The 22,346-nt window shown below is 53.9% G+C and overlaps 2 protein-coding genes across 3 annotated transcripts in view; one reads left to right on the top strand and one right to left on the bottom strand.

The window, feature by feature from the left end:
* Positions 1–11,360, top strand: part of LOC136403999 (cytochrome b-c1 complex subunit 2, mitochondrial) — a 29,153-nt gene extending 17,793 nt beyond the window's left edge. Inside the window, exons 9-14 of the mRNA XM_066383451.1 lie at positions 1,375–1,470; positions 2,116–2,315; positions 3,947–4,027; positions 6,589–6,665; positions 9,573–9,726; positions 11,142–11,360. Coding sequence (XP_066239548.1) covers positions 1,375–1,470; positions 2,116–2,315; positions 3,947–4,027; positions 6,589–6,665; positions 9,573–9,726; positions 11,142–11,225 — 692 coding nt within the window. The 3' untranslated portion in view covers positions 11,226–11,360. The remainder of the gene's footprint in view (positions 1–1,374; positions 1,471–2,115; positions 2,316–3,946; positions 4,028–6,588; positions 6,666–9,572; positions 9,727–11,141) is intronic.
* Positions 11,361–11,723: 363 nt separating this feature from the next.
* On the bottom strand, positions 11,724–21,359 carry LOC136404000 (PDZ domain-containing protein 9-like). 2 transcript variants are annotated; one of them, XM_066383452.1, is made up of 4 exons: positions 21,325–21,359; positions 18,715–18,894; positions 14,526–14,715; positions 11,724–12,611 (listed from the first exon to the last, which is right to left on the bottom strand). In XM_066383452.1, the coding sequence occupies exons 1-4, from the start codon at positions 21,353–21,355 to the stop codon at positions 12,212–12,214; spliced, it is 801 nt and encodes a 266-aa protein (XP_066239549.1). In that variant the 5' UTR covers positions 21,356–21,359; the 3' UTR covers positions 11,724–12,211. The 2 variants fall into 2 exon arrangements, with proteins under 2 accessions (XP_066239549.1, XP_066239550.1); XM_066383453.1 differs by lacking the exon at positions 18,715–18,894 and having other exon boundaries at positions 21,325–21,355.
* Positions 21,360–22,346: the final 987 nt, after the last annotated feature.

Genomic DNA, 22,346 nt, shown 5'->3' with positions numbered 1-22,346 from the left:
TCTCTCTGACCGTCTGAAGAACTGGACTGTTTGGGGGGTGTGCCAGGGAGTAGACCTGCCAGGACACACGGCAGCGCTCTGACCGTCTGAGGAACTGGACTGTTTGGGGGGGGTGCCAGGGAGTAGACCTGCCAGGACACACGGCAGCTCTCTCCGACCGTCTGAGGAACTGGACTGTTTGGGGGGGGTGCCAGGGAGTAGACTTGCCGGGACACACGGCAGCGCTCTGACCATCTGAGGAACTGGACTGTTTGGGGGGGGGGGGGTGCCAGGGAGTAGACCTGCCAGGACACACGGCAGCTCTCCGACCGTCTGAAGAACTGGACTGTTTGGGGGGGGTGCCAGGGAGTAGACTTGCCAGGACACATGGCAGCGCTCTGACCGTCTGAAGGACTGGCGGCTGCTTTCCCTGAGAAGCTGAGCCCGCAGCGCACAGCGTGCCGATTTCCCCACGTCCTCAGCGAGGCGTGTTTTCTGCTGTGTTGATCCCGGCCCTCCAGACGGGTGTGGTTTTGGGTTCTGGTTCCCTCATGACTGATGCTGTTGACCTTTTCTTTGTGCTTTTTGGCCATTTGTGTATCTTCTTTGCAGAAATGTCTATTCAAGTCCTTTTCCATTTTTGATACGGGTTTACTTTTATTATTGAATTATAAGACTCCTTTTATATATTATGGATACTAAAACCTTATCAGATACATGATTTGCAAATTTTTTCCCATTCTGTGAGTTGTCTTTTTACTCTAAAAAGTGTCCTTTGATAGCCTGACTAGGCGGTGGCACAGTGGATAGAGTGTTGGACTGGGATGCCGAGGACCCAGGTTCGAGACCCCGAGGTCTCCAGCTTGAGTGCAGGCTCATCTGGTTTGATAAAAGCTCACCAGCTTGGACCCAAGGTCACTGGCTTGAGCAAAGGGTCACTCGGTCTGCTGAAGGCCCACGGTCAAGGCACATATGAGAAAGCAATCAATGAACTAAGATGTCATAACGAAAAATTGATGATTGATGCTTCTCATCTCTCTCTGTTCCTGCCTGTCTGTCCCTATCTATCCCTCTCTCTCTGACTCTCTCTCTGTCCCTGTAAAAAAAAAAAAAAAAAAAGTGTCCTTTGATATACAGTGAATTATTATATTAATAGCCAATTACTGGAAACCTGAATGCCCGTAAAAGAGGGATTGATTAAATAAATGATGGCATATTTATATAATGGAATTATTTTTTTTAATCTTTTTATTAAGTGAGAGGTGGAGGGGGAGGGACTCTTGTTTACTGTTTATTTCTGTAATATTTAAATTGTATAATTTTTAAAATAGTAGATGATTGACAGTTGTGTTCTAGAAGTTCTAAGTCCAGCTTGTTTTCTTTCTGCTGGAATAGGTGTGAGTCATCCTGTTCTGAAGCAAGTTGCTGAGCGGTTCCTGAACATGAGAGGCGGGCTGGGCTTGGCCGGCGCGAAGGCCCGGTACCGTGGAGGTGAGCGCTCTGTCCTGCGGCAGCTCAGCCCTCCCAGGAGCTCCCCTCCCCTGGTGCCTCGGAGAGGACAGGCCTGATGTCCCCCAGTGCATCAGAGAGGACAGGCCTGATGTCCCCCAGTGCCTCAGAGAGGACAGGCCTGATGTCCCCCAGTGCCTCAGAGAGGACAGGCCTGATGTCCCCCAGTGTGTCAGAGAGGACAGGCCTGATGTCCCCCAGTGTGTCAGAGAGGACAGGCCTGATGTCCCCCAGTGCCTCAGAGAGGACAGGCCTGATGTCCCTCAGTGCCTCAGAGAGGACAGGCCTGATGTCCCCCAGTGCATCGGAGAGGACAGGCCTGATGTCCCTCAGTGCCTCAGAGAGGACAGGCCTGATGTCCCCCAGTGCATCGGAGAGGACAGGCCTGATGTCCCCCAGTGCGTCGGAGAGGACAGGCCTGATTGCTGATGCCACGCAGCCTCCGCCTGGAGGGAAGGAGCTAGCTCGCAGGGGTGCTGTCTGTTACACGTGGGGGGGGGGGCGGGGGGAGAGAGCACCGGGCCTCGGTAATGCTGGGTCTCGCGGGTGCACGCAGTGTGGTCCAGAGCACTGAAGACAAGACTGGTGGTGACCCGCCCCTCTCTTCCCCCGCCCACGTGGCCACAGGTGAAATCCGAGAGCAGAACGGAGACAGTCTGGTCCACGCTGCGTTTGTAGCAGAAAGTGCGGCCGCAGGGAGTGCGGAGGCCAATGCGTTCAGCGTTCTCCAGCACGTCCTCGGCGCCGGGCCCCACGTCAAGAGGGGCAGCCAGGCCACCAGCGCTCTGTGCCAGGCTGTTGCCAAGGGGATTAACCAGCCATTCGATGTAAGTCTGAGCCGCAGAGAGCTCTCCTGGTGTCCCCAGAGGCTCGGTGTGCACAGGGCAGAGCTCAGGGTCCGCTCCGACGTCCGCCTGCTCTGAGAGTTTAAGACAAACACAAAACCGTTACCAGGTTGAAGAGACCACAGGCTGGTTCTCCTACTTCAGTGGGTCTGCCAGAAACTTACTGTAAACTGCTGTTCCCAGCCCCTGTAGAGAGAAAACTTAAAAAGTCAGGATCCACACTTTAGTTCCCTTTAGAATAAAGTTTTAAATATTAAATTTTCCCCTAGATTCTAATTAGCTTTTTTCCCTAGATTTTCTTTCCCCTCCTGTTCTGTGGCCCCTTCCTGAATCTCACTGCTCTCTGTTCTGATCAAGTGCAGGGTTACACCAGGAAGCTCCTTCAGCTTAAGATTAAGTTCCAAAGTGGTGACGTTTGATGATAGCACAGTCTGTGCTCCTCTACAGGACATCTTGTGACAGTGAGGAAAGGTGCTGAAGCTTCAAAATGACGACACGCAGATCTAGGGACGTAAAATGTCAGCAGGTGTTACTAATGCGTGACCGTTGTCTGCCGGCGTGTTTATGTGACGGTCAGCGTGTGCCGTTAGAAAGTTCCGTGTTCTCAGTTCCATGACAGCACACGGCATGGTCAGTGTACGCGACAGGAAGTCTTACTCCAGAGCAGGGTCCGTGTTCTCAGTTCCATGACAGCACACGGCACCATCCGTGTACGCGACAGGAAGTCTTACTCCAGGGTAGGGTCCGTGTTCTCAGTTCCATGACAGCACACGGCACCCGTCAGTGTACGCAACAGGAGGTCTGGCTGTTCGGCCCTTGACGATGGAAATGGAAATCAGTCTCCTTTTACGCCTGTTTAACACTAAGTGCTTGTCTTCACTCCCTATAGCCGGGAGCCTTTTTATTCAGTTTTTATCCACAGTTTCCCAGCTACGTGCCACAAAACGTTCCTTTCTTTAAAAAGTTTTGAAAAACAATTTTTTCTTATTTTTTGAAAGCTGATTTGACAGTGAAACCCTTGGTATCTTCTATACAGAACCTTAGGGTTCCTGGGAGCACAGTGTGGGAACCACTGTCGGCCGGTGAGCGGACATCCTGTGCTCGGTTCCCAGACGGCACACGAGAAGCAGCCATCTGTTCTCCCCCTCCCCTCCCCCGTCCCCCCTGTCTCCCTCTTCCCCTCCCAACCAGTGGCTCAGCTGGTCAGGCATCAGCCCTGGACACTGAGGATGGCTTGATTGGTCCGAGCAGCAGCGTCAGGTGCTAAAAATAGCTCAGTTGGTGAAGAGGAAGTCGGCAACATCAGGGGAGAACGCAGCTTTGTCTGGTGCCGGAGCCCACAATCCATATCATAGTGTTCACGAGTTCACATCTGCGTTAAAAAATAGGGTAGAAAATACTCTGAAAAGGTGAAAGTAAGCAGCTTGTTTTGGAAAGACTCACATAAGTTACAGCCATCAGAGGTCGCCTGCAAGCGAAGGTGTCAGCCCTTGCAGGGGCGCAGGGGGACGGGAAACGTCGTCTGAGGCTGCAGTGTTTGTCCAGACGGCCTGAGGGGACTGCCCTGCTCTCCCGGGCGGAGTGACCTGCAGTCCAGCTCCCTTTCCTTTCAGGTTTCCGCTTTTCACGCCAGTTACTCCGACTCCGGACTCTTCGGGATCTACACGATCTCGCAGGCTGCGGCTGCCGGAGATGTAAGTTGCACATCACCAGCTCGAACACGTTTTTTCCCCGTTGACGTGCTTGCAGTTCAGTGTGCGATGTTCGAATGCCGTGATGTGTCCGAGCTCTGTGACGGCCGGTGTGTCCGCTGTGGAGGCCTCGGGCGCGTGTGTGCCCACACTCCCGGGAGAGGGGAACGCTTCCCAGCACTCGGGTCTGTCGAGGGCCTGTCGAGGGCAGTGGCGCGGAGCTGTCTCTGGGACGTCCGGGTGGAGAGCTCAGGCGAGGTGAAGGGTGGAGCGCGGGGTCCCGGTTGTGCTGCAGTCACGGCTGGAGTGGAGGACGAGGAGAGAGGAAGCTCCTTGTACCCGGTGCTTTGAGGCGCTCTGTGGGAGAGACCACCAGGTGACTCAGGAAGACGGCCAAGAAAACAGGGAGGAGGAGAGAAACTGGTACAGGTGGAGGCCAGGAAAGGGGTTGACACCATTCTGATCTGCTCTGGATCAACATCCTTTTAGTCACATCAGAGAGGTCCGATAGTTTGAGCAAACGAGGACATCATTGGCGCTGGTATCAGTGTTCACCAGAATGTTGGACTGAACAAGAATTGATAGTATTGAGGAATGAATGAGAGGGAAGAGAGGCAAGGTTTGTGTAGACAGACGGAGCTTGACCTGCAGGGGGCGGGGTGGGGTGGTCGTGTCAGCCGGGTCTTCACTGAGAGCAGCGTCACTAGTGGAAGGAGTGGAGAACTGAGCGGACACTGGAGACGGGACACCGGAAGTGGGTCGTGTCTGGAAAAGCAGGACCAAGCAGGGCCCAAGATACAAGGGGGCGTGTTGGCCTTGGACGTGGAGGCCGAGGTGGGAGAAGAGGGTGTCAGGACAGGAGGGCGGCACCCCTGCTGAGGCAGGAGGCGGGGGCGCGTCTGGGAGCAGGAGGAAGTGATGAGGTTTCGGGCAGGTGAGCGCGGTCAGCAGCGCTGCGGCGTCCCCTCGAGGTGTGACCACCAAGTCACAGTGCAGACAGGCAGGTCTGAGCTCCCTTCCGCAGTGTTCGCTAGCCTAGGAGAGCGAGGGAGCAGCGGGCGGGGGCGGGGCCGAGCCAGGGGGGGGGTGGGGGTCCTGCAGAGCGGGCGGGGCCGAGCCCAGGGCGGGGGGGGGGGGGGGGGGGGGGGGGTCCTGCAGAGCGGGCGGGGCCGAGCCGGGGGGGGGGGGGGGTCCTGCAGAGTGGGCGGGGGGGGGGGTGTCCTGCAGAGCGGGCGGGGCCGAGCCCAGGGGGGGTCCTGCAGAGTGGGCGGGGCCGAGCCCGGGGGGGGGGGGTCCTGCAGAGTGGGCGGGGCCGAGCCCAGGGGGGGTCCTGCAGAGTGGGCGGGGCCGAGCCCAGGGGGGGTCCTGCAGAGCGGGCGGGGCCGAGCCCAGGGGGGGGGTCCTGCAGAGTGGGCGGGGGGGGGGGGCGGGGGGGGGTGTCCTGCAGAGTGGGCGGGGCCGAGCCCAGGGGGGGTCCTGCAGAGTGGGCGGGGCGAGCCCAGGGGTGGCTCCTGCAGAGCGGGCGGCTCAGAGGGGCTTGGGGACACTGGCGAGAACGAGGGAGGGTGCGTTCCGGGGTCTTGGCTCGCCTGAGACGGGAAGCCGGACGACCTCACAGATCGAGACCGAGACTGCGGCAGCTGGCGGGCTTGACAGAGTGGGAAATAGGACATGTGATCTGAGACCTGGGCCGGGTCTTAGACTTGGGGGGGGCAGCCCCGGTCACAGCCAGGTCTGGGGTGGCTGACATGGAGGGAGGTGAAGGTCCTAGAACTGAAGGGATTGGGAAACACTGGGGAGCACGCTCACAGTGGTGCCGAGATTGGGGTGAAAACCAGGAGGCAGTGTGTTAATTTACTTGTTCAACAAAAATAGTTCCAGGTCCCCACTCCCCACTCACGTCACTGGAACTGGATCCTGCGTGCAGACAGGCTCTAACCTGGCCGTGTGGGTCACTGCTCCTCGTCTGAGCAGCGAGGGACGGCGGTGTGAGTGGCGGGACGGAGGCTGAGGAAACCAGAGTGCGCCGTCGTGGTCGGCCGTTAGACGGCGTTGGCTTTCCTCAGCCCTGCCGCCATCCCTGCCACTTACGCTGGGAGAGGCTTCGCTGCCGGGTCCTCTGGCTGTACGCGCAGCTGCTTGATGGAACACATAGTAACCTGTTGGTTTTTTCTTCAGATTTTATTCATTGATTTGGGGGAGGGGGGGGGAGGGGGAAGCATCAGCTCCAACTCGCAGTCATTGCTTCTTGTATGTGCCTTGACCGGCAGGCCCGGGGCCTCGAACCAGCAACCTCAGTGCTTCAGGTCAGCGCATTCTACGTTGTGCCACCATTGGTCAGGCACATAGTGACTTGATACCTCCAGATGGATGGTCTGCTACACTGCTCACAAACATTAGGGGATATTTCAGAATAAATGTGAAGCGATAGAATATCCCCTAGTGTTTGTGAGCAGTGTATTTTCTACCATCTTGACGTGTGTTTTTGCCTCAGAGGGGCGTTTGCTTGCTGCAGAGGCCTCTGGCACTGACCGGCGGTGACCTGCTCTTCATTTCTGCCCTAGGTCATCAAGGCTGCCTACAGCCAGGTGAAAGCGGTCGCCCAGGGAAACCTGTCCAGTGCAGACGTCCAGGCGGCCAAGTAGGTGTCGGCATTGGCGTGTGCTCGGTGCTCCACTTACCTGAAAGTCACATTTTTGTAGGCAAACAGTATTGAAATGTATGCACAAAAGGATGGAAAGACAGAAAAGAATGAACAGGAAGGGGAAGCAGACCTCGACCCTGGCCCAGAGGTCATCGTCAGCACTTGGTTTATTCTCCCGAGCATTTTTATTCACTTTCAAACACTGCTTTATATATACTTATATCCTGTTAAATAGTATGTTTACTGCAGAACGTTGAAAATTACAAACATATATGATCATTCATTACAAATGATTGCTGTTTGTAACAGTTTCCATTTATTTAGATTATTAAAAATTGGTCATGAATAATATTAATTGGTATATCAAAATATACTTAGTGGACACCTTCTGCAGTTGGAAATTATAAACTATAAAAGATCCTTTGGGCTGAGCAGGTGGTGGCACAGTGGATGAAGTGTCAGCCTTGGAGGCTGGGACCCAGGTTGGAAACGACCAGGCCACTGGCTCGAGCAAGGGGTCACTGGCTCTGCTGGAGCCCCCAGTCAGGGCACATATGAAAAAGCAACCAGTGAACAACTGAGGAGCCCCAATGAAGAATGGATGCTTCTCTGCTCTCTCCCTTTCAGCCAGTCTGTCCGTCCCTGTCTGTCCCTCTCTCTGTTTCTCTCTGTCTCTCACACACACAAAAAAGATACTTTGGGTTTAAAGCATTTTTTATTTTACATTAATCTTTTGGTATAGATTCCCGACTGGATTAAAAATTGTAAATACTATAATGAAAGTCTGTACTTTAAAATATGTTTGTTTGTATAATTTTTCTTTAAGTGAGAGAGAGAGGGACAAACAGGGATAGAGAGGAAGGGAGAGAGATGAGAAGCATAAATGTTTCATTGCAGCTTCTTAGTTGTTCATTGACTGATTTCTTATACAAGCCTTAACCAGGGGGCTACAGCTGAGCCAGCGACCATGGGGTCATGTTGATCCCACGCTCAGGCCGGCGACCCTGTGTTCAAGCTGGCGACCTGGGGTTTCGAAACGGGATCCTCAGCGTCCCCGCTGACGCTCTGTCACTGTGCCACTGACTGGTCGAGCTGCGTATATGTTATTATTTTTATATTCAAGTCACAATGTAAAAAGGTATACCCGCTACAGTCACACCACCAGTACAGAGTGCCTGCTCTCCCATAGCCACTGGCACTCTCCTTTTCCGATGTGGCACCAAAAAGTATCTGATTAAAAGATCAAAATACTCATCTCCTATTTGGAGAATTTTAAAATCTCACTGTCCCTGTTGAAAGTGCTAACAACTCCTCTAAGTCAGTGGTTCTGGGAGTTTCTCTTAACTGAGACAGACAGAATGGGCAGAATTGGAAATCAGCTTATATTTTCTTCTCCTACAGCCGTTTACAACATTAAACTTTTACTCCAACCATCTAGGATAATTCTTTTTTTTTTTTTTTTTAAGTGAGAGGAGGGGAGATAGACTCTCGCATGCGCCCCAACTGGGATCCCCCTGGCAACCCCGTCTGGGGCTGATGCCTGAATCTCCCAAGCTATCCTCAGTGCCTGGGGCCAGCACTCGAGGGGGAAAGAGAGAGAGGGAGAGAAGGGGGAGGGGAAGAAACACGTGTGCCCTGACCGGGGATTGAACCCAGACGTTTGCACACCGGGCCAGTGCTCTGTCCACGAGCAAATTGGCCAGGGCCTTAGGACAATTCAGACAGCCTTCGTGGTCACAAGTACGCCCACACAGCAAGTCTGACAGTGAGGAGTCAGAGGGGAATGAGCACTGGGTCATTTCCGCCCCCGTTGGTGTCACCACTGTTGGACGGAACACACTGGGCAGCTGCCTCCTGTCGGCAGGGGCCACCCGGGCTGTCCAGTACCCTGTCCAGTACCGCGTCCACCGGACCACGCTGACAGCACAGCTGTGCGGCCGCACCAGACACGGCACGCTGAGGGCACATCGGAACTCTGGACTTACTTCAGGAAAATCTGTTTTAAGTCTAATTTGTTTAAGAAAATGCCTTTTAATATGTCACAGTATTTATAAGGTATGGCAACATGTAGAAAATGGAGTTTCAGCTTTTAATGCTAAGTATGTTTGTTGCTATTCCGACGGGGTGATGCGTTTTCCTGTGGTCCTTAGTCTTCCTACAGGGAAAGGAAGTGAGGTGTCCTTGCTGCAGGGACAGACTAGTGTCTCTTAGTCAAGTTTATTGTCAGTGAAATCTCTCTCTAATTAAGCTGACAGTTTGGTGAAACAGCTGCTTATAATTATAATTATGATTAAATGGACGTCTCGCTACAGCATACCAAAGGAAGATAGTTTGAGAGCTAAATTACTCAGGGGCCTTATCAAACACCAGCTTCTTTCTGGGAGAATTACGAATTGGATTTTTGTTTTATTTCAAATTGATGCTTTTGTGCCCACGTTGAAGCTACTGGGACTTGTAAGACCCGTACTGTCCTTACCCACCTGCCTGGACGTGACTTCCTACCCTCAGTGAAACAAATCCCAGCACAGAGATGGGGTGGAGGGGGGCAGGGTAGCTACAGAATTGCCCCCCGACATTCTGCTAAGTCCACAGTGCCTTGGGAGCACTTCAAGTTACTACCAAAAGGTATCGATTGCTTCACTAATCATAACTTTACATTAAAATAGTTTTAACTAGATCTAAGTTCTAGTCCAAAATCAAAAGGCAATCTGTTAGGTTTTTCTGTATAATCTTGGGCTGACAACTTTCTAAATAATGTAAGTAATGAAGCAGTGAGCTGAGGAAAGAAGGGACCGGTAGCCCTGTGGAGGTCAGAGCGGGGACCCGTGAGAGGGCAGGAGCCTGTGGACACGTTGCCTCGCTCTCTGCAACTGGCTTCTGAGCTCCGCCCCTTTGTCTGGACAGGAACAAGCTGAAGGCGGCGTACCTGATGTCCGTGGAGTCCTCTGAGGGCTTCCTGGACGAGGTGGGGTCCCAGGCCCTGACTGCTGGCTCCCACGTGCCGCCCTCCACCGTCCTGCAGCAGATCGACTCGGTGGCCGACGCCGACGTCGTCAACGTAAGCAAAGGAGGGCTCGGGACTTCACCCGGGTGGTCCACTTTCCGAAGGCGTGCGTAAGCTCCCTTGGGCTGCGTGTGTTGTTGTCACGGTGTTTGGTGCCTGTCTGCGCAGCGTGGAGGCAGACGGGCTCACGACCGTCAGCTGCGGGAGCTTCCCTGTCAGCTCAGGGTGCAGGCTTCCTCATCCGGCTAAATCGCCTTCAGCTCACACTGTTGTACGTCTCTGAGGCTAAGAAGAGTCGGATGTTGGCAACTCGATGGCTCAGACTAATAGTCCAGTGGTTTGGTCTTTTTCCTCTTCGTGTCCAGGAAACAGTCTGTCCTGCTGTCCTTCACGTCCAGCATCTCAGGACTGTCTTGTCCGTCCTGCTGTCCTTCACGTCCAGCGTCTCAGGACTGTCTTGTCCGTCTAACAAGGACTTGGTCCTGCTCCTGCTATGTTTTCCACATGCGTTATTACTTCCTCCCAGAGGAGCTGTTTTGAGAGCAGTGAATGTGTCTTCCACTCCTGTTTGTACCCCTGACGGTGCCTAACAAGTACAGGAACTACCGAATCAATCCAGGATCAATAGGGTTTCCCAGTCTTTCTCTATGAGAAATTCCTCTACCCTTCCGCTGTCAGGGTCTCGGCCACTCTCCCCAGCAGGTCCACCTTGCATGGGGACAGGGGTGGAAAATGTGACGGTCTGTTTCAAGGTAATCCGGACATGGTTTCACTTGGCTCCAGGTTCATTACACCCTCTCTCCAAATGTCCTCGTCGTCTGTGCTGTGCCCTGAGTCCCAGCCCGCCCCCACCACCGTCCATTGAGAAGATGGCCTGGGAGTGTGGGCACTGATACCCGTGGCCTCACACGTGACCTGGACAACCAGCCCTTCCGTTTCCATTGCTTTTAGAGAGAGAGGAAGGGACACAGAGACAGGAACATCGGTCTGTTTCTCTGTGTGCCCTGACTGGGGACTGAACCAGCAACCTCTGTGCTTTGGGACAGCGCTCTAACCAACTGTAGATCCAACCACGGCTAAACAGCCAGCTCTGAACGTAAAGCTAGGGACATAAAGAATACTAAGCATAGAAAAGTAGACATTTAAGTTAAACGGTGTATTTTTATTAACTCAGACCCTGTGCCTTTGTAATACAGAACAGGAAAGTGCAGCCCTGCCCAGGACTGGCTCTGCCATCCCCTGTAGGGTCAGGGAGGTTGTCCTCGTCCCGCCTCCCCGGCCCAGTCACACGGGGCGGGGCACCCCCAGGACAGCTGAGCGTTTCCACAGAGTAAAAGAAGGCAGCAGCCCCTCTGTCGTCAGTTCCACGCGAGCCTTACAGAATTGCTGGCTGAGCCCTCTCCCTGAAGGGTACTTGATAACACATGCTCTTCTTCCCTGTGTTTCTTTCTCTGTCTGTCTGCGTCAAGGCTGCAAAGAAGTTTGTTTCCGGCCAGAAGTCGATGGCAGCAAGCGGGAATCTGGGGCACACACCTTTTGTGGACGAGCTGTGAGCCGACGCACACGGCCCGGAGCGCAGACACGGGAAGCCATACGTGTTTTCTTTCGGGACATGAAATACCTTAAAAAGTGTAAGTGCAGGTGGCTGCTTCCCACCCAGCGAAAGTCAATAAAACGCTCCACGTGTTTCCCTGTGTTTTTCTGCTCAGTTAACAAACGGGGACTCTGTCTGCAGACACCTTTGTTTCAGGGGCTTGAAGAACAGGTGTGACAGGTGAGAAAGGAGGACGATCAGGCTGAGCAGCTGTCCGTCAATATTTCCAAACGGTTGCTGCTGCTGGCGGCTTTGCAGGACAGGAGCAGGGAGAGGTCTCCCCTGTGGGGTTAGGACAGGTCAGCGGTCTGGGTTTTACCCCCTTTGGCCCTTGTGCAGTAGATTCACTTCTGAGAAACGCACACTCCCTCTCGGTCGCGTCCTGTCTGTCTGTCTGTCTGCCTTCCCTGCGGAGCTCGGTTTCCTTCCATCTCTTCCCTCGCCGTTTCTAGCCTGTTCCTTTCAAGGAGTTAACTGTCTGTCAGCCCACAGTAAAAGTAGGCCAGAAAACGGGGAGAAAAATTAATATGAACAAGTAGCGGAAAAACATACTCTATTTCCTTTAAGTGGGGCACTTACTTGGAAGTTTGCAAAACGAGAAACTAAATGTCAGAATAACAATGTGGTACTTACCTGAAAAACTAAATTCTCTACTGTTTTTGCACATTCTGATATTGAGCTTTTCTGCTACATTTTCTAAAAGGTGAGGCACTCTTCTCAGGAAGAAGGGTCCTAATGATGGCAGTGATGCTGCTCTTTTGAGAATAGAAATTGTGAGGCCTGTTGTGACACCGGAAAGCCTTGGCTGTAAGTCACACTGAAGCAGGTGAAGGCCTCACGACAGGTGTGGAAGGACTGGTCAGTCTGGACAGGTTTCTGTGAGGACAGCAAAGCTGGGTGGCCGTGCACAGATGCTGGGCGTTTTCCAGAGAAACCCCCCTGTGGTCACAGATCTGCAGACCGCTGACCAGCCTTGGATGCAGGCTGGCCCTTGCCCTTCGCCTGGGCCTGGTCTTCCCGCCAGAATGCGTCCGAGGAGGAGGAGCTGTCCTTGTCCTGCTTCCCCATCGTCCAGTACGGGGAGGGGGCCTGCGCCTCCCTGGCACGGCGTCCGTGAATCACGACGTCACAGCTGGCGTCTGTCCCCACCCGGATCGTCTGGCTCTTCTTCTCGTACCGGTGCCACTCTCTGGAGATGGACACGGGTCTCCTTGCGGGGCGCTGCCCGCTGGACTCGGGGGACACACAGTACGAGAGCTTCTTCTCTAGCACCGAGTCGTCCTTGTTGGCACTGCTGGTGGAGGGGTCTTTGGCCTGCTCGGTTTTCTCGGTTTTCTTGGTTGTGCTGGAAATAAGAAGAGAGAGAATGAGAGGTTCTCGGTGTCTCGGCCCCGGCCGCGCTCACAGGAGGAGGACACAGCTTCAGCACCACCTTTGTGTTGTGGGCTCTTCTCTATAAAAGTACCTTTCACTTCGTGTCCATTCCTGCCTGACCTGTGGTGGCCGGGGATAAAGCATCCACCTGGAACACTGAGGTCACCGGTTTAAAACCTGGGCTTGCCTAGTCAAGGAACACATGGCAGTTGATGCTTCCTGCTCCTCCCCCTCCTCTCTCTCTGTCTCTCTCCCCCCCCCCCCCCCTCTCTCTGAAAATGAATAAGTAAAATAGAATAATGATAAAAACTAAGTGAATGTCAACCAGGTAGACACTCCCCCAGGAAGAGGGCACCTGGAGGGTCAGAGGGGCTGGCTTTTGATTTGGGGCAGAATGAACTCTGTACGTCCAGAGGAGAACATCAAGGACGTTTCAGTGTACAAGCTAGGAGATGACGCCCTGGACGCCGTCCATGTGTGGGTAGGAACGGGCACCCCTGACATTGCCCGGGAGACGGAGAGGAGAGCGGGGAGCCAGAGATGAAGCCTTGAGCTGCCGGCTGGGGAGCAGCCGGGAAGGCGGGGGCGTGGGTGTCACGGAAGGAAGCCGGGAAAGGTGACGTTTCAACAGGAGTGAGGCTGGGAGGTTGTCAAGTGTCTAGTACTCAGAGGCCAAGCAGAGCGAAGATGAGAGGAGCCCACTGGACTCGGCAGTGCGGAGGTTCGGGGGACCCACCCGAGTGCTGAGAGCGAGGCCAGGTTAACGTGGGCCGAGGGTGCTGGGCAGCCGCCTGTCCAGCAGCTCCTCCCGCAAGCCTGAGGCCAGGGACAGGGCAGCGGCCGGAGCGAGGAGTCGAGGGTTGATAAGATGACAGCCGCTTAAAAAGGCCTAAATCAGGGGTCCCCAAACTACGGCCCGCAGGCCACATGCGGCCCCCTGAGGCCATTTATCCGGCCCCCACCGCACTTCCAGAAGAGGCACCTCTTTCATTGGTGGTCAGTGAGAGGAGCGTAGTTCCCATTGAAATACTGGTCAGTTTGTTGATTTAAATTTACTTGTTCTTTATTTTAAATATTGTATTTTTTCCCGTTTTGTTTTTTTACTTTAAAATAAGATGTGCAGTGTGCATAGGGATTTGTTCATAGTTTTTTTTGTAGTCTGGCCCTCCAACGGTCTGAGGGACGGTGAACTGGCCCCCTGTGTAAAAAGTGTGGGGACCCCTGGCCTAAATGTTCCTCGGCCCTGGCCGGAGAGCTCTGGGTTAGAGCATCGCCCAGGGCCCTGGCCGGAGGGCTCTGGGTTAGAGCATCGCCCGGGGCCCTGGCCGGAGGGCTCTGGGTTAGAGCATCGCCCGGGGCGGAGAGCTCTGGGTTAGAGCATGGCCCGGGGCCCTGGCCGGAGGGCTCTGGGTTAGAGCATCGCCCGTGCTCGGGGCTGTGGGTTCCACTGCTGGTCAGGGCACAGAAAGGAACAGGTGGACGTTTCTGTCTGTCTGGCTCTCCCTTTCTCTCCCAATCAATCTTAAATAAATGTTAATCTTGCTGGGAAGGATGCCGGAGACCGATGGGAACGGGGCTCCCCGCACACGCCCGGGGGGACGGAGGGGACGTGCTGCGCGGAGGCGGAGTTCCCATCCGGCGGCTCCTCCTCCTTTTATCATTATTATTAACTCCAGGTTCAAGACTCCTGCCCTGATCTTTCTTCCTGACGTTAGTTCCTGCAGATTGTTCTTTCCAAAAGGGCTTAGAGCCCACGACGTGTTCGGACCCCGCCCCCAGCCCCTCCTCCGTGGGCCACTAGGCCGTTTCACCTCACGCGGAGAGCAGGGCTTCCTAGACCAGGGAGACCCTCGGAGAACAGAGACCTCGGAAGTGAACTACTCACCCTGTGACTGGGAATTTCGTCTCAGGAATTAAATCCACTATCTCTTGCCATTCTTGGGGTATGTCAATAAAATCTCGGTAGACCTTGATCTGCAGCACTGTTCCTACAGCAATGGGTTGCAAAAGCTTTAAAAGTTCCCGGAGAGTATATCCTAACACATTGTCCTGTCCGACACTAATCAGAACATCACCTTTAAAAAAGCAGGGGGGGGGGGGGGGAGAAATAGCAAAATTAAGATAATGGTTTAAAGGGAACACACCAACCATTTCCAGCTTTACTGTGAGATGTCTCACTTTATGGATTCATGTGGTTGGCTCACTTTTTTAAACCAAAAACAGACTTCAGCCTTTATTTAATAAAGATGGCCACTTCAAGGCTCTGGCCAGGTAGCTCTCAGTCAAGTTAACAGAGTCCTCCCAAAACAACGTTGTGGTTTCAATCCCCAGTCAGGGCACACAGGGGAAGCAACCAAAAAAAAAAAAAAAATTGACCCCCTCAGTGACATGAGTGTCCTTTGCATAATAATGAACGCATGCAAGGTGTTTCTTTTTCACAGTATTTCGGAAGTCCTTGGTGTGACAGAAAGTACACCATTTGTAATTAAAGCATCCTTTACGATTCTAAAAGTATTTTAATTACTATTACTCTTAGAGAAAAAGCCACTTACCGTAAATGATGAATAAATGGCCTACCTTCTCTCTCTTTTTTTAAAAAAAAATTTTATTTATTGATTTTAGGAAGAAGAGAGAGAAAGGCAAGAAGGAGAGGGAGGGGAGGAGCAGGAAGCATCAACTCCCATAGGTGCCTTGACCCGGCAAGCCCAGGGTTTCAAACCTGTGACCTCAGGGTTCGAGGTCAATGCTTTATCCACTGCGTCATCGCGGGTCAGCTGGCCTATTTTCTGTTATACCTGCCTAGCCGCTTCCAGCGCCTCCCACAGTACATTGGCCGTGTTAAACATCGAGCCTTTTGTTTTAATTTTCTGACATTGTACAGTGTTGGTTGAGCAAATAATCCTTCGTGAAACACCAGACAATTAGCAGGCTTTAATTAAGCTTTAAGATGCGTAGACAGAGAATATGTTTTCTTCAGAGGGATTCGACAGCTAGGTCCCCCACCTAGGGCAGTGCCGGACAGGGAGGGAAGCGTGGTCAACCATGGAGCTTCTGAGCCCACAGCAGATGGGCCAAGAGCCCCCTCTTGACAGCAAGCCCATGGACCCCCACACTGGGTGCCGAGACCACCAGTGATTCACTCACAGCAGCCACCAGGCAGGGACGTGTAAAGTAGGTCAGCCATGGAGCACTGCACCTGGAGCAGGGTGTGCAGAGGGCAAAGAGCACGCCTGGTTTCCGGGGGCTTCCAGGGGCTGCTGTCCTGGCCGTCTGTCCTCACCATTTCCCGAGCCGGCCTCTCCGCCTTCCTGGCTGTTCCTCAGGCTCTGAGTTCTACATGAAGTCCCTTAACAGTGGCGTTCTGTTGCTGCCATGAAGAACCCTGATGGCTCCAAGGGACTTGGCCAGAGAAAACAGGAATGCAGGGACACTGGTTCCTAAGGACACTCACACTGGGTCAGATCCTGGTATTCAGATCTAACCGGTACGAGCATCGTGCACAGTGGCAATGGAGATTTTATAACTAACGTCAGATAAAGTGACTCCAACGACGTCTGGAGGATGTTTCCACCATTCTGTGCACGGGAAGCTCACAGACTTCCAAGACAGCGGAAGCCTGACCTCGGAGGACAAGACCAAGAGGAAGCCCCCGTCGCAGTCTACACCACGTGCGCTCACGGGGCAGCAGGCTGGTCCCAGAGGAGGCCTCCCGGGGATGGCGAGGACAGGTTTCCACGCTGCTGGATCCCACAAGAAACCGATTCCCAGCATTCTCTCGGCTTGCACCTTGGAGGAGGGTTAGATGCAGCTAACTTCCATTGGTCACCCCTAATCCCGGCTCATCTGACCCCGTGCCACTGAAGTGATCTCATCAACCACGATGAGATCAAAGTCACATACCCCGAGGTCCACTGGTGGGGGCGCCGTGCTCCGACCAGCCCCCTGGGTCTGTCTCCAAAAACAGCTGGTGATGACATTGCCAACGCAACCAGTAACTGGAAGGGCCTGAGGGTGACGGTGAACAGGACACTCAGAACAGACAGGCTCAGACCGAGGTGGTGCCTTCCGCATCCGCCTGGGTCATCAAAGCCCTCGAAGAACCACCATGAGACAGAAAGAAGCAAAAAAAACAACAACAAAAACACCACAGTGGAGAAGCAGATGGTGGCTTCTCCTGTGCGCCCCGACTGGGAATCGAACCCAGGACTTCCACACGCCGGGCGGACGCTCTACCACTGAGCCAACTGGCCAGGGACAGGTAAGCTGTTTCGTAATAGGATCATTTACCTACTTTCTTCATCGGTCCACTGTGTCTAACCTAAGCTGCTATGAGAATCACCCTGGAGAGGAAAAGAAAAATAGAATCCAAGGATCTTTTAAACCATGAACTGCCCGGACCCGGACCCCAACCCAAACCCATTGAATCAGAACCGCGGGGGAGATGCGGTCCAGGCATCTTAGTGGTAAAAGCTCCCCCGGTGACTCGACTAGGCGACCAGAGATGCAAACTAGTGCACTAGTGCAACCACAGGGGCTCCTGTACCGTGTGTGTGTGTGTGTGTGTGTGTGTGTGTGTGTGTGTGTGAGAGAGAGAGAGAGAGAGACAGAGAGTCAGAGAGGGGGACAGACAGACAGGAAGGGAGAGAGATGAGAAGCATCAAGTCTTCATTGCGGCACCTTAGCTGTTCATTGATTGCTTTCTCATATGTGCCTTGATCTGGGGGGCATCCAGCAGAGCCAGTGACCTCTTGCTCCAGCCAGCGACCTTGGGCTCAAGCCAGCAAACATAGAGTCATGTCTAGGATCCCACACTCAAGCCAGCGACCTCTGGGTTTCGAACCTGGGTTGTCCACATCCCAGTCTGACACCCTAGCCACTGCACCACTGCCTGGTCAGGCCTACAATCATTTTTTATTTAAAAAAAACAAAAACGTGAATGAGACTCAGAGACATAGACAAGAATGTGATGGTAACGGGGGTGGGGGTGGGGAGAGGGTGAGGAAGGAGAGAGAGGGGATAGGGGGAGGGGAGGGGCACAAAGAAAAACAGATAGAAGGTGACGGAAGACAATTTGACTTTGGGTGAGGGGTATGTATGCAGCATAATCAAATGTCAAAATAATCTGGAGATGTTTTCTCTCAACACATGTACCCTGATTTATCAATGTCACTGCATTAAACTTAATAATAATAATTAAAAAAAATACGTTGAGTCTAGAGACTCTATAAGATCAGCCTAAGAGAAATGCTTGCCAGTATCCCCACAGCCCCGTGGTTTTCAAAGCACTTTTGTAAAAATGATCACATCTCAGCAAACAACGGTGGTGTCATCCCAACTTACAGACGAAGTGACCGAGGCCTGGAAAGCTAAGTGACTTTGTCCAAGGGGCAGTCCAGCTGATGCTGACCAGCTCTTCCCTCCCCACTGCATTACCGTCCTCTTGCGCCTCCCTGACCCGTGAGCACGGCCCTCGGCCCGGAGCAGTGACTGGGGAAACACGTCCTGAATTGGATGGACAGGTCACTCACCCAGGGACCAAAGAGGACAGCGTGGTCCTGATAAGGCCTTTGGCTGTGGTGAGCGGGCTCCAATCCCTGCTCCTGGGCGTGACCGTGGGCGGGCGTCTAAACACCGACTCCTCATCTGCCAGGCCGTCTCGTGCAGAACCTCCCCGAGGTCTGTCAGAGGCTGACAGGAGGTCAGGCCTCTAAACGGCGGTGGTGATTCACGCCAGGGAAGACATCTGTGTCCACGGAGAGCCCTGAGCTCTGCCGTGACTGGGCCTGTGTTTGTCTTCCGCTTGCTCGATGGGCGTGAAGCTGGACAAGGAGCTCGGCCTCCCTGTGCCTCGGTTTCCTCACCTGTCGCGAGGGAATGATACTACTTCCTACCTAGAGGGTGGCTGTGAGAATTCAGTGAATGAAGAACACACCAGGGGGAGCCCTATCTAGGCGATAACAAGGGACTGGCCCGTGGAAGGCTCCCAGACAACGGTGACGCCGACACCTGACTGTCACCCCAGTCTCCCGGATGCGTGGGTGGGAGGCAGGGGGCCCGTGCCCGCAGTCACCCACCTGGCTGGAGCTTTCTGTCCCTGGCTGCAGCCCCGTTCCTGATGAGGTGGGCGATCTGGAGGTAGGGTCCGTGCTGGACGACGATCAGGCCCAACCCCAGGCTGCCCACGGTGAGCTGGGTCTGCAGAGTTGTGCTCAAGGTGTGCACAGACGACTCGGACTGGAAGCTGACTTGTTTGTCTAATAAAAAGAAGAAGATCATGTTTTAGACCTTCACCGAGGCAAGAGCGTGACAGTCATCACTGGGGCTGTCATGCCAGACCTCTAGGACAGTTAGCCTCTCCACTCCTCGGTCTCCTCGTCAGTGAGGTGAGAAGAAAAGTGTCCACCTCAGAGGGTCGTCCCAAGAATGAAATGAGATGGTGAATGTCTCTCGCACAGTGCTGAGCCCACAGGTGGACGTCTAACATTAGCCATGTTCAGTGCTGAGCCCACAGGTAGACGATTAATGTGAGCTGTGTTCAGTGCTGAGCCCACGGGTGGACATCTAATGTGAGCTGTGTTCAGTGCTGAGCCCGTGGTCGATGTCTAACATTAAATGTGTTTAGTGCTGAGCCCACGGGTGGACGTCTAATGTGAGCTGTGTTTATCCAGTCACAGAACAGATGCTCATTGATTCAGGAAGTGCTTCGTGTCCTCGCCGACCGTCACACCTGGCAGAGGAGACAGCTGTCCATGAGTCATGGGAACAAGTTGAACAACAGCTGTAGCACATGCTCTGGAGGGAAAGGGCAGAGACCTCAGGGTGACCAACAGGAGGTCCAGGTCTCCCGTGGGGAAGGCCTCAGGCTTCACAGAGGACATACAATCTGAATGGAGGTCAAAAGGACGAACAGGAATTATTTTAGGGAGAGGAGGTAGGTGGAAGGGAGTGAATTGGACCAAGGTTCAGAGACAGGAACAAGCAGGCACACAGGAGACCGGCAGGCGGGCAGGAGGCCCAGAGGCAGAGCGGACGTGCTTGCGGGTTTCTTAGCAGAAAAAGCCAGAAACAATTTGCGCAGAACGTGGTAAGATGTGTGTTAAAAAAAAGAACCACCCTGGTGCAGTGGATGGAGCGTCACACTGGGATGCTAGAGGACCCAGGTTCGAAACCCGAAGTCACCAGCTTGAGCGCGGGCTTGTCTGGTTTGAGCAAAGCTCACCAGCTTGAACCCAAGGTCGCTGGCTTGAGCAAGGGGTTACTCAGTCTGCTGTAGCCCCCCACACCCCCACCTCCCCGTCAAGGCACATATGAGAAAGCAATCAGTGAACAACTAAGGTGCCGCAATGAAGAATTGATGCTTCTTATCTCTCTCCCTTCCTGTCTGTCCCTGTCTGTCCCTCTCTGTCTCTCTCTCACAAAAACAAAACAAAAATCAAACAAACAAAGAACAAAAACCAAAAACCACCCTGTGGCTACTGTGTGCAGAGTACTGTGGGGTTCCGAGTAGACCTGGGAAGTGAAGGGGGTACTATAGTCACTGGTCCATGTCATGGCAATGACAGATCGTGGAAATTAATGCACAGCAGGAAAGAATAAAGCATTTGAGAGGAGAGCCTGGGACAGTGGTGGGGGGGGGGGGTAAATGTGTCCTAAACCTCACAAGGAAAGTTTCAAAGACTGAGGAGTGGTTTAAAAACTTATTCGTCCCAAGAGGGAGCTTTGGGGAGACTCGTTTTCAGTACACGAGAACTTGTGAGATTTGTTTTCTGCATATTTTTCCAGCGTTTTTCACACACACACACACACACACACACACACACACACACCACTTCCTTCTTGCCAAGCCTTTGCCAAACTCCATGTGACTGGTGTTTGAGGGGCCCTGGGAGACGTCCTGCTATGAGGAAGGGGCTTCCCTGCTCACCCACGCCCCGCTGCGGGGAGCCACCCGCTCGCCCACCCCCTGGCCCCCCCCCCTGCTGCAGGGAGCCGCCGGCTCGCCCCACCCCTACCCCCTGCTGCGGGGAGCCGGCAGGGTCCATGGCCGTTTCCGTGGAGCAGGCGTCCTTGCCCATCTCCAACGTCCTGGGCCACAAAACACAGTGACCGGGTCAAGGAGGAACCAACTTCAGAGACTTTCTAAGACCGCAGGGGCCACTGAGAGCAGGTGTTCCCCTCCGTGAGCTCCCAGTACCCCGAGCTCAGAGAAGTGGCCTCTTAGGCCAGGGTCTCTCTTCCACCTTCAGCTGGACAATAAAATGTGCTTCTGATACACTCCCCTGTGTCTCCAAGGACAGCAGCGCAAAGTGGGAGAAGCCAGACTCCAGCGACTCCATACTCTGTGATCCCATTTCTATGACATTCTCTGTGGTAAATTAGGGCAAAATTATAGACACAGCTCAGGAGCTAGGGGCGGGGGGGTGCAGCCCAGGTGACGCTTTTCATTTTTCTTTTCTTTCTTTTTTTTTTTTACTGTGTTGGTGTTTTAAGTGAGAATGTGACGGTCGAAAGCTCCCAGACTGGAGCACTTGCAGCAGAGGCTTTTGCCGTGAGCACATTACAGTGGGCACACGCAGGAGGGTGCCAGGCCCAGAGGGTGGCGGTCCCCTTCCCCTTCCGCAGAGGAGGAGTGGGAGGAAGGCTGGGTCCCCACTGTCCCCACTGTCCCCACGGCCCGGTCTCACCTTTTCTGCTTCTGTGGCCGGCCTTCTTCATGGCCCCCCGGGGGGAGGGCCGGCTGTCCGGGTGCCTCCGGGAGCTGGACCTCGAGCCGGAGCCAGAGCCAAGTCGGTCCAACTCCTCCTCCCAACCGCCTGGAACCCGGGAGGAACGGAGTGAGGCCGCGGGGCGGCCCGGGGCCCGGCGCCTGGGTTTCCTCCCGGGGCCGCGCGAACCAGCCGCCCCAGACGTCTGCGGTCACCGCAGAGCCTCCGTGGACCCTGGAAAGCAGAACGTGAACGTGTTGGTGGAGAAATACAGCGCTTCTTCGGGGCCGGGACAGCGCCACTCCGGGGGGCTCCCGCTCCATCCCCGGGAAGCGGCTGGGATGCGGAGAGGGAGGGGAGGACACGCAGCGGAGGGTCCCGCAGCGGGAGCCGGTCCCCAGAGGACGGAGGACGGTCCCGGCCAGCGCAGGCGCCCCGGCTGAACTGCCCCGAATGTTGCATTCTGACATATTGTTACATCAGCCATCAACGGTTCCAGCCGCTATGGACCTGCACTTTTTTTCATGGATATTATGAATGAGTCAAGGTCAAAGGTGACCTGAAAAATAAAAAATAGTCTGACCAGGCGGTGGCGCAGTGGATAGAGCATCAGACTGGGATGCAGAGGACCCAGGTTCGAGACCCCGAGGTCGCCAACTTGAGCTCCCGCTCATCTGGTTTGAGCAAAAGCTCACCAGCTTGAACCTAAGGTCACTGGCTCCAGCACGGCTCACTCAGTCTGCTGAAGGCCCATGGTCAAGGCACATATGAGAAAGCAATCAATGAACAACTAAGGTGTTGCAACGCACAATGAAAAACTAATGATTGATGCTTCTCATCTCTCTCCATTCCTGTCTGTCTGTCCCTGTCTATCCCTCTCTCTGACTCTCTCTCTGTCTCTGTAATAAATAAAAAATAAATAAAAAATAAAAATGAATCATTGTTCAGAGAGGAATTAATTCTTCCTTTTTTGTTGTTGTTGTTTCCAAAACAACCCTTTC

The sequence above is a fragment of the Saccopteryx leptura genome, chromosome 4 (assembly GCF_036850995.1).
Source record: "Saccopteryx leptura isolate mSacLep1 chromosome 4, mSacLep1_pri_phased_curated, whole genome shotgun sequence".
NCBI lineage: Eukaryota > Metazoa > Chordata > Mammalia > Chiroptera > Emballonuridae > Saccopteryx > Saccopteryx leptura.
Note: the sequence above shows the minus strand (reverse complement) of the source record. Positions and strands in the feature narration are given on the sequence as shown.

Bases quoted from the DNA above. Each gene is read 5' to 3' on its own strand.
- LOC136404000 (XM_066383452.1), bottom strand. From the start codon at position 21,355: ATGAAGAAGGCCGGCCACAGAAGCAGAAAAG. The intron at 14,716-18,714 runs GTGGGTGACTGC...GCTTTTTTAAAG, and splicing joins GGACAGAAAGCTCCAGCCAG to GTGATGTTCTGATTAGTGTC. The intron at 12,612-14,525 runs GTGAGTAGTTCA...TCTTATTTCCAG, and splicing joins ACGAAATTCCCAGTCACAGG to CACAACCAAGAAAACCGAGA.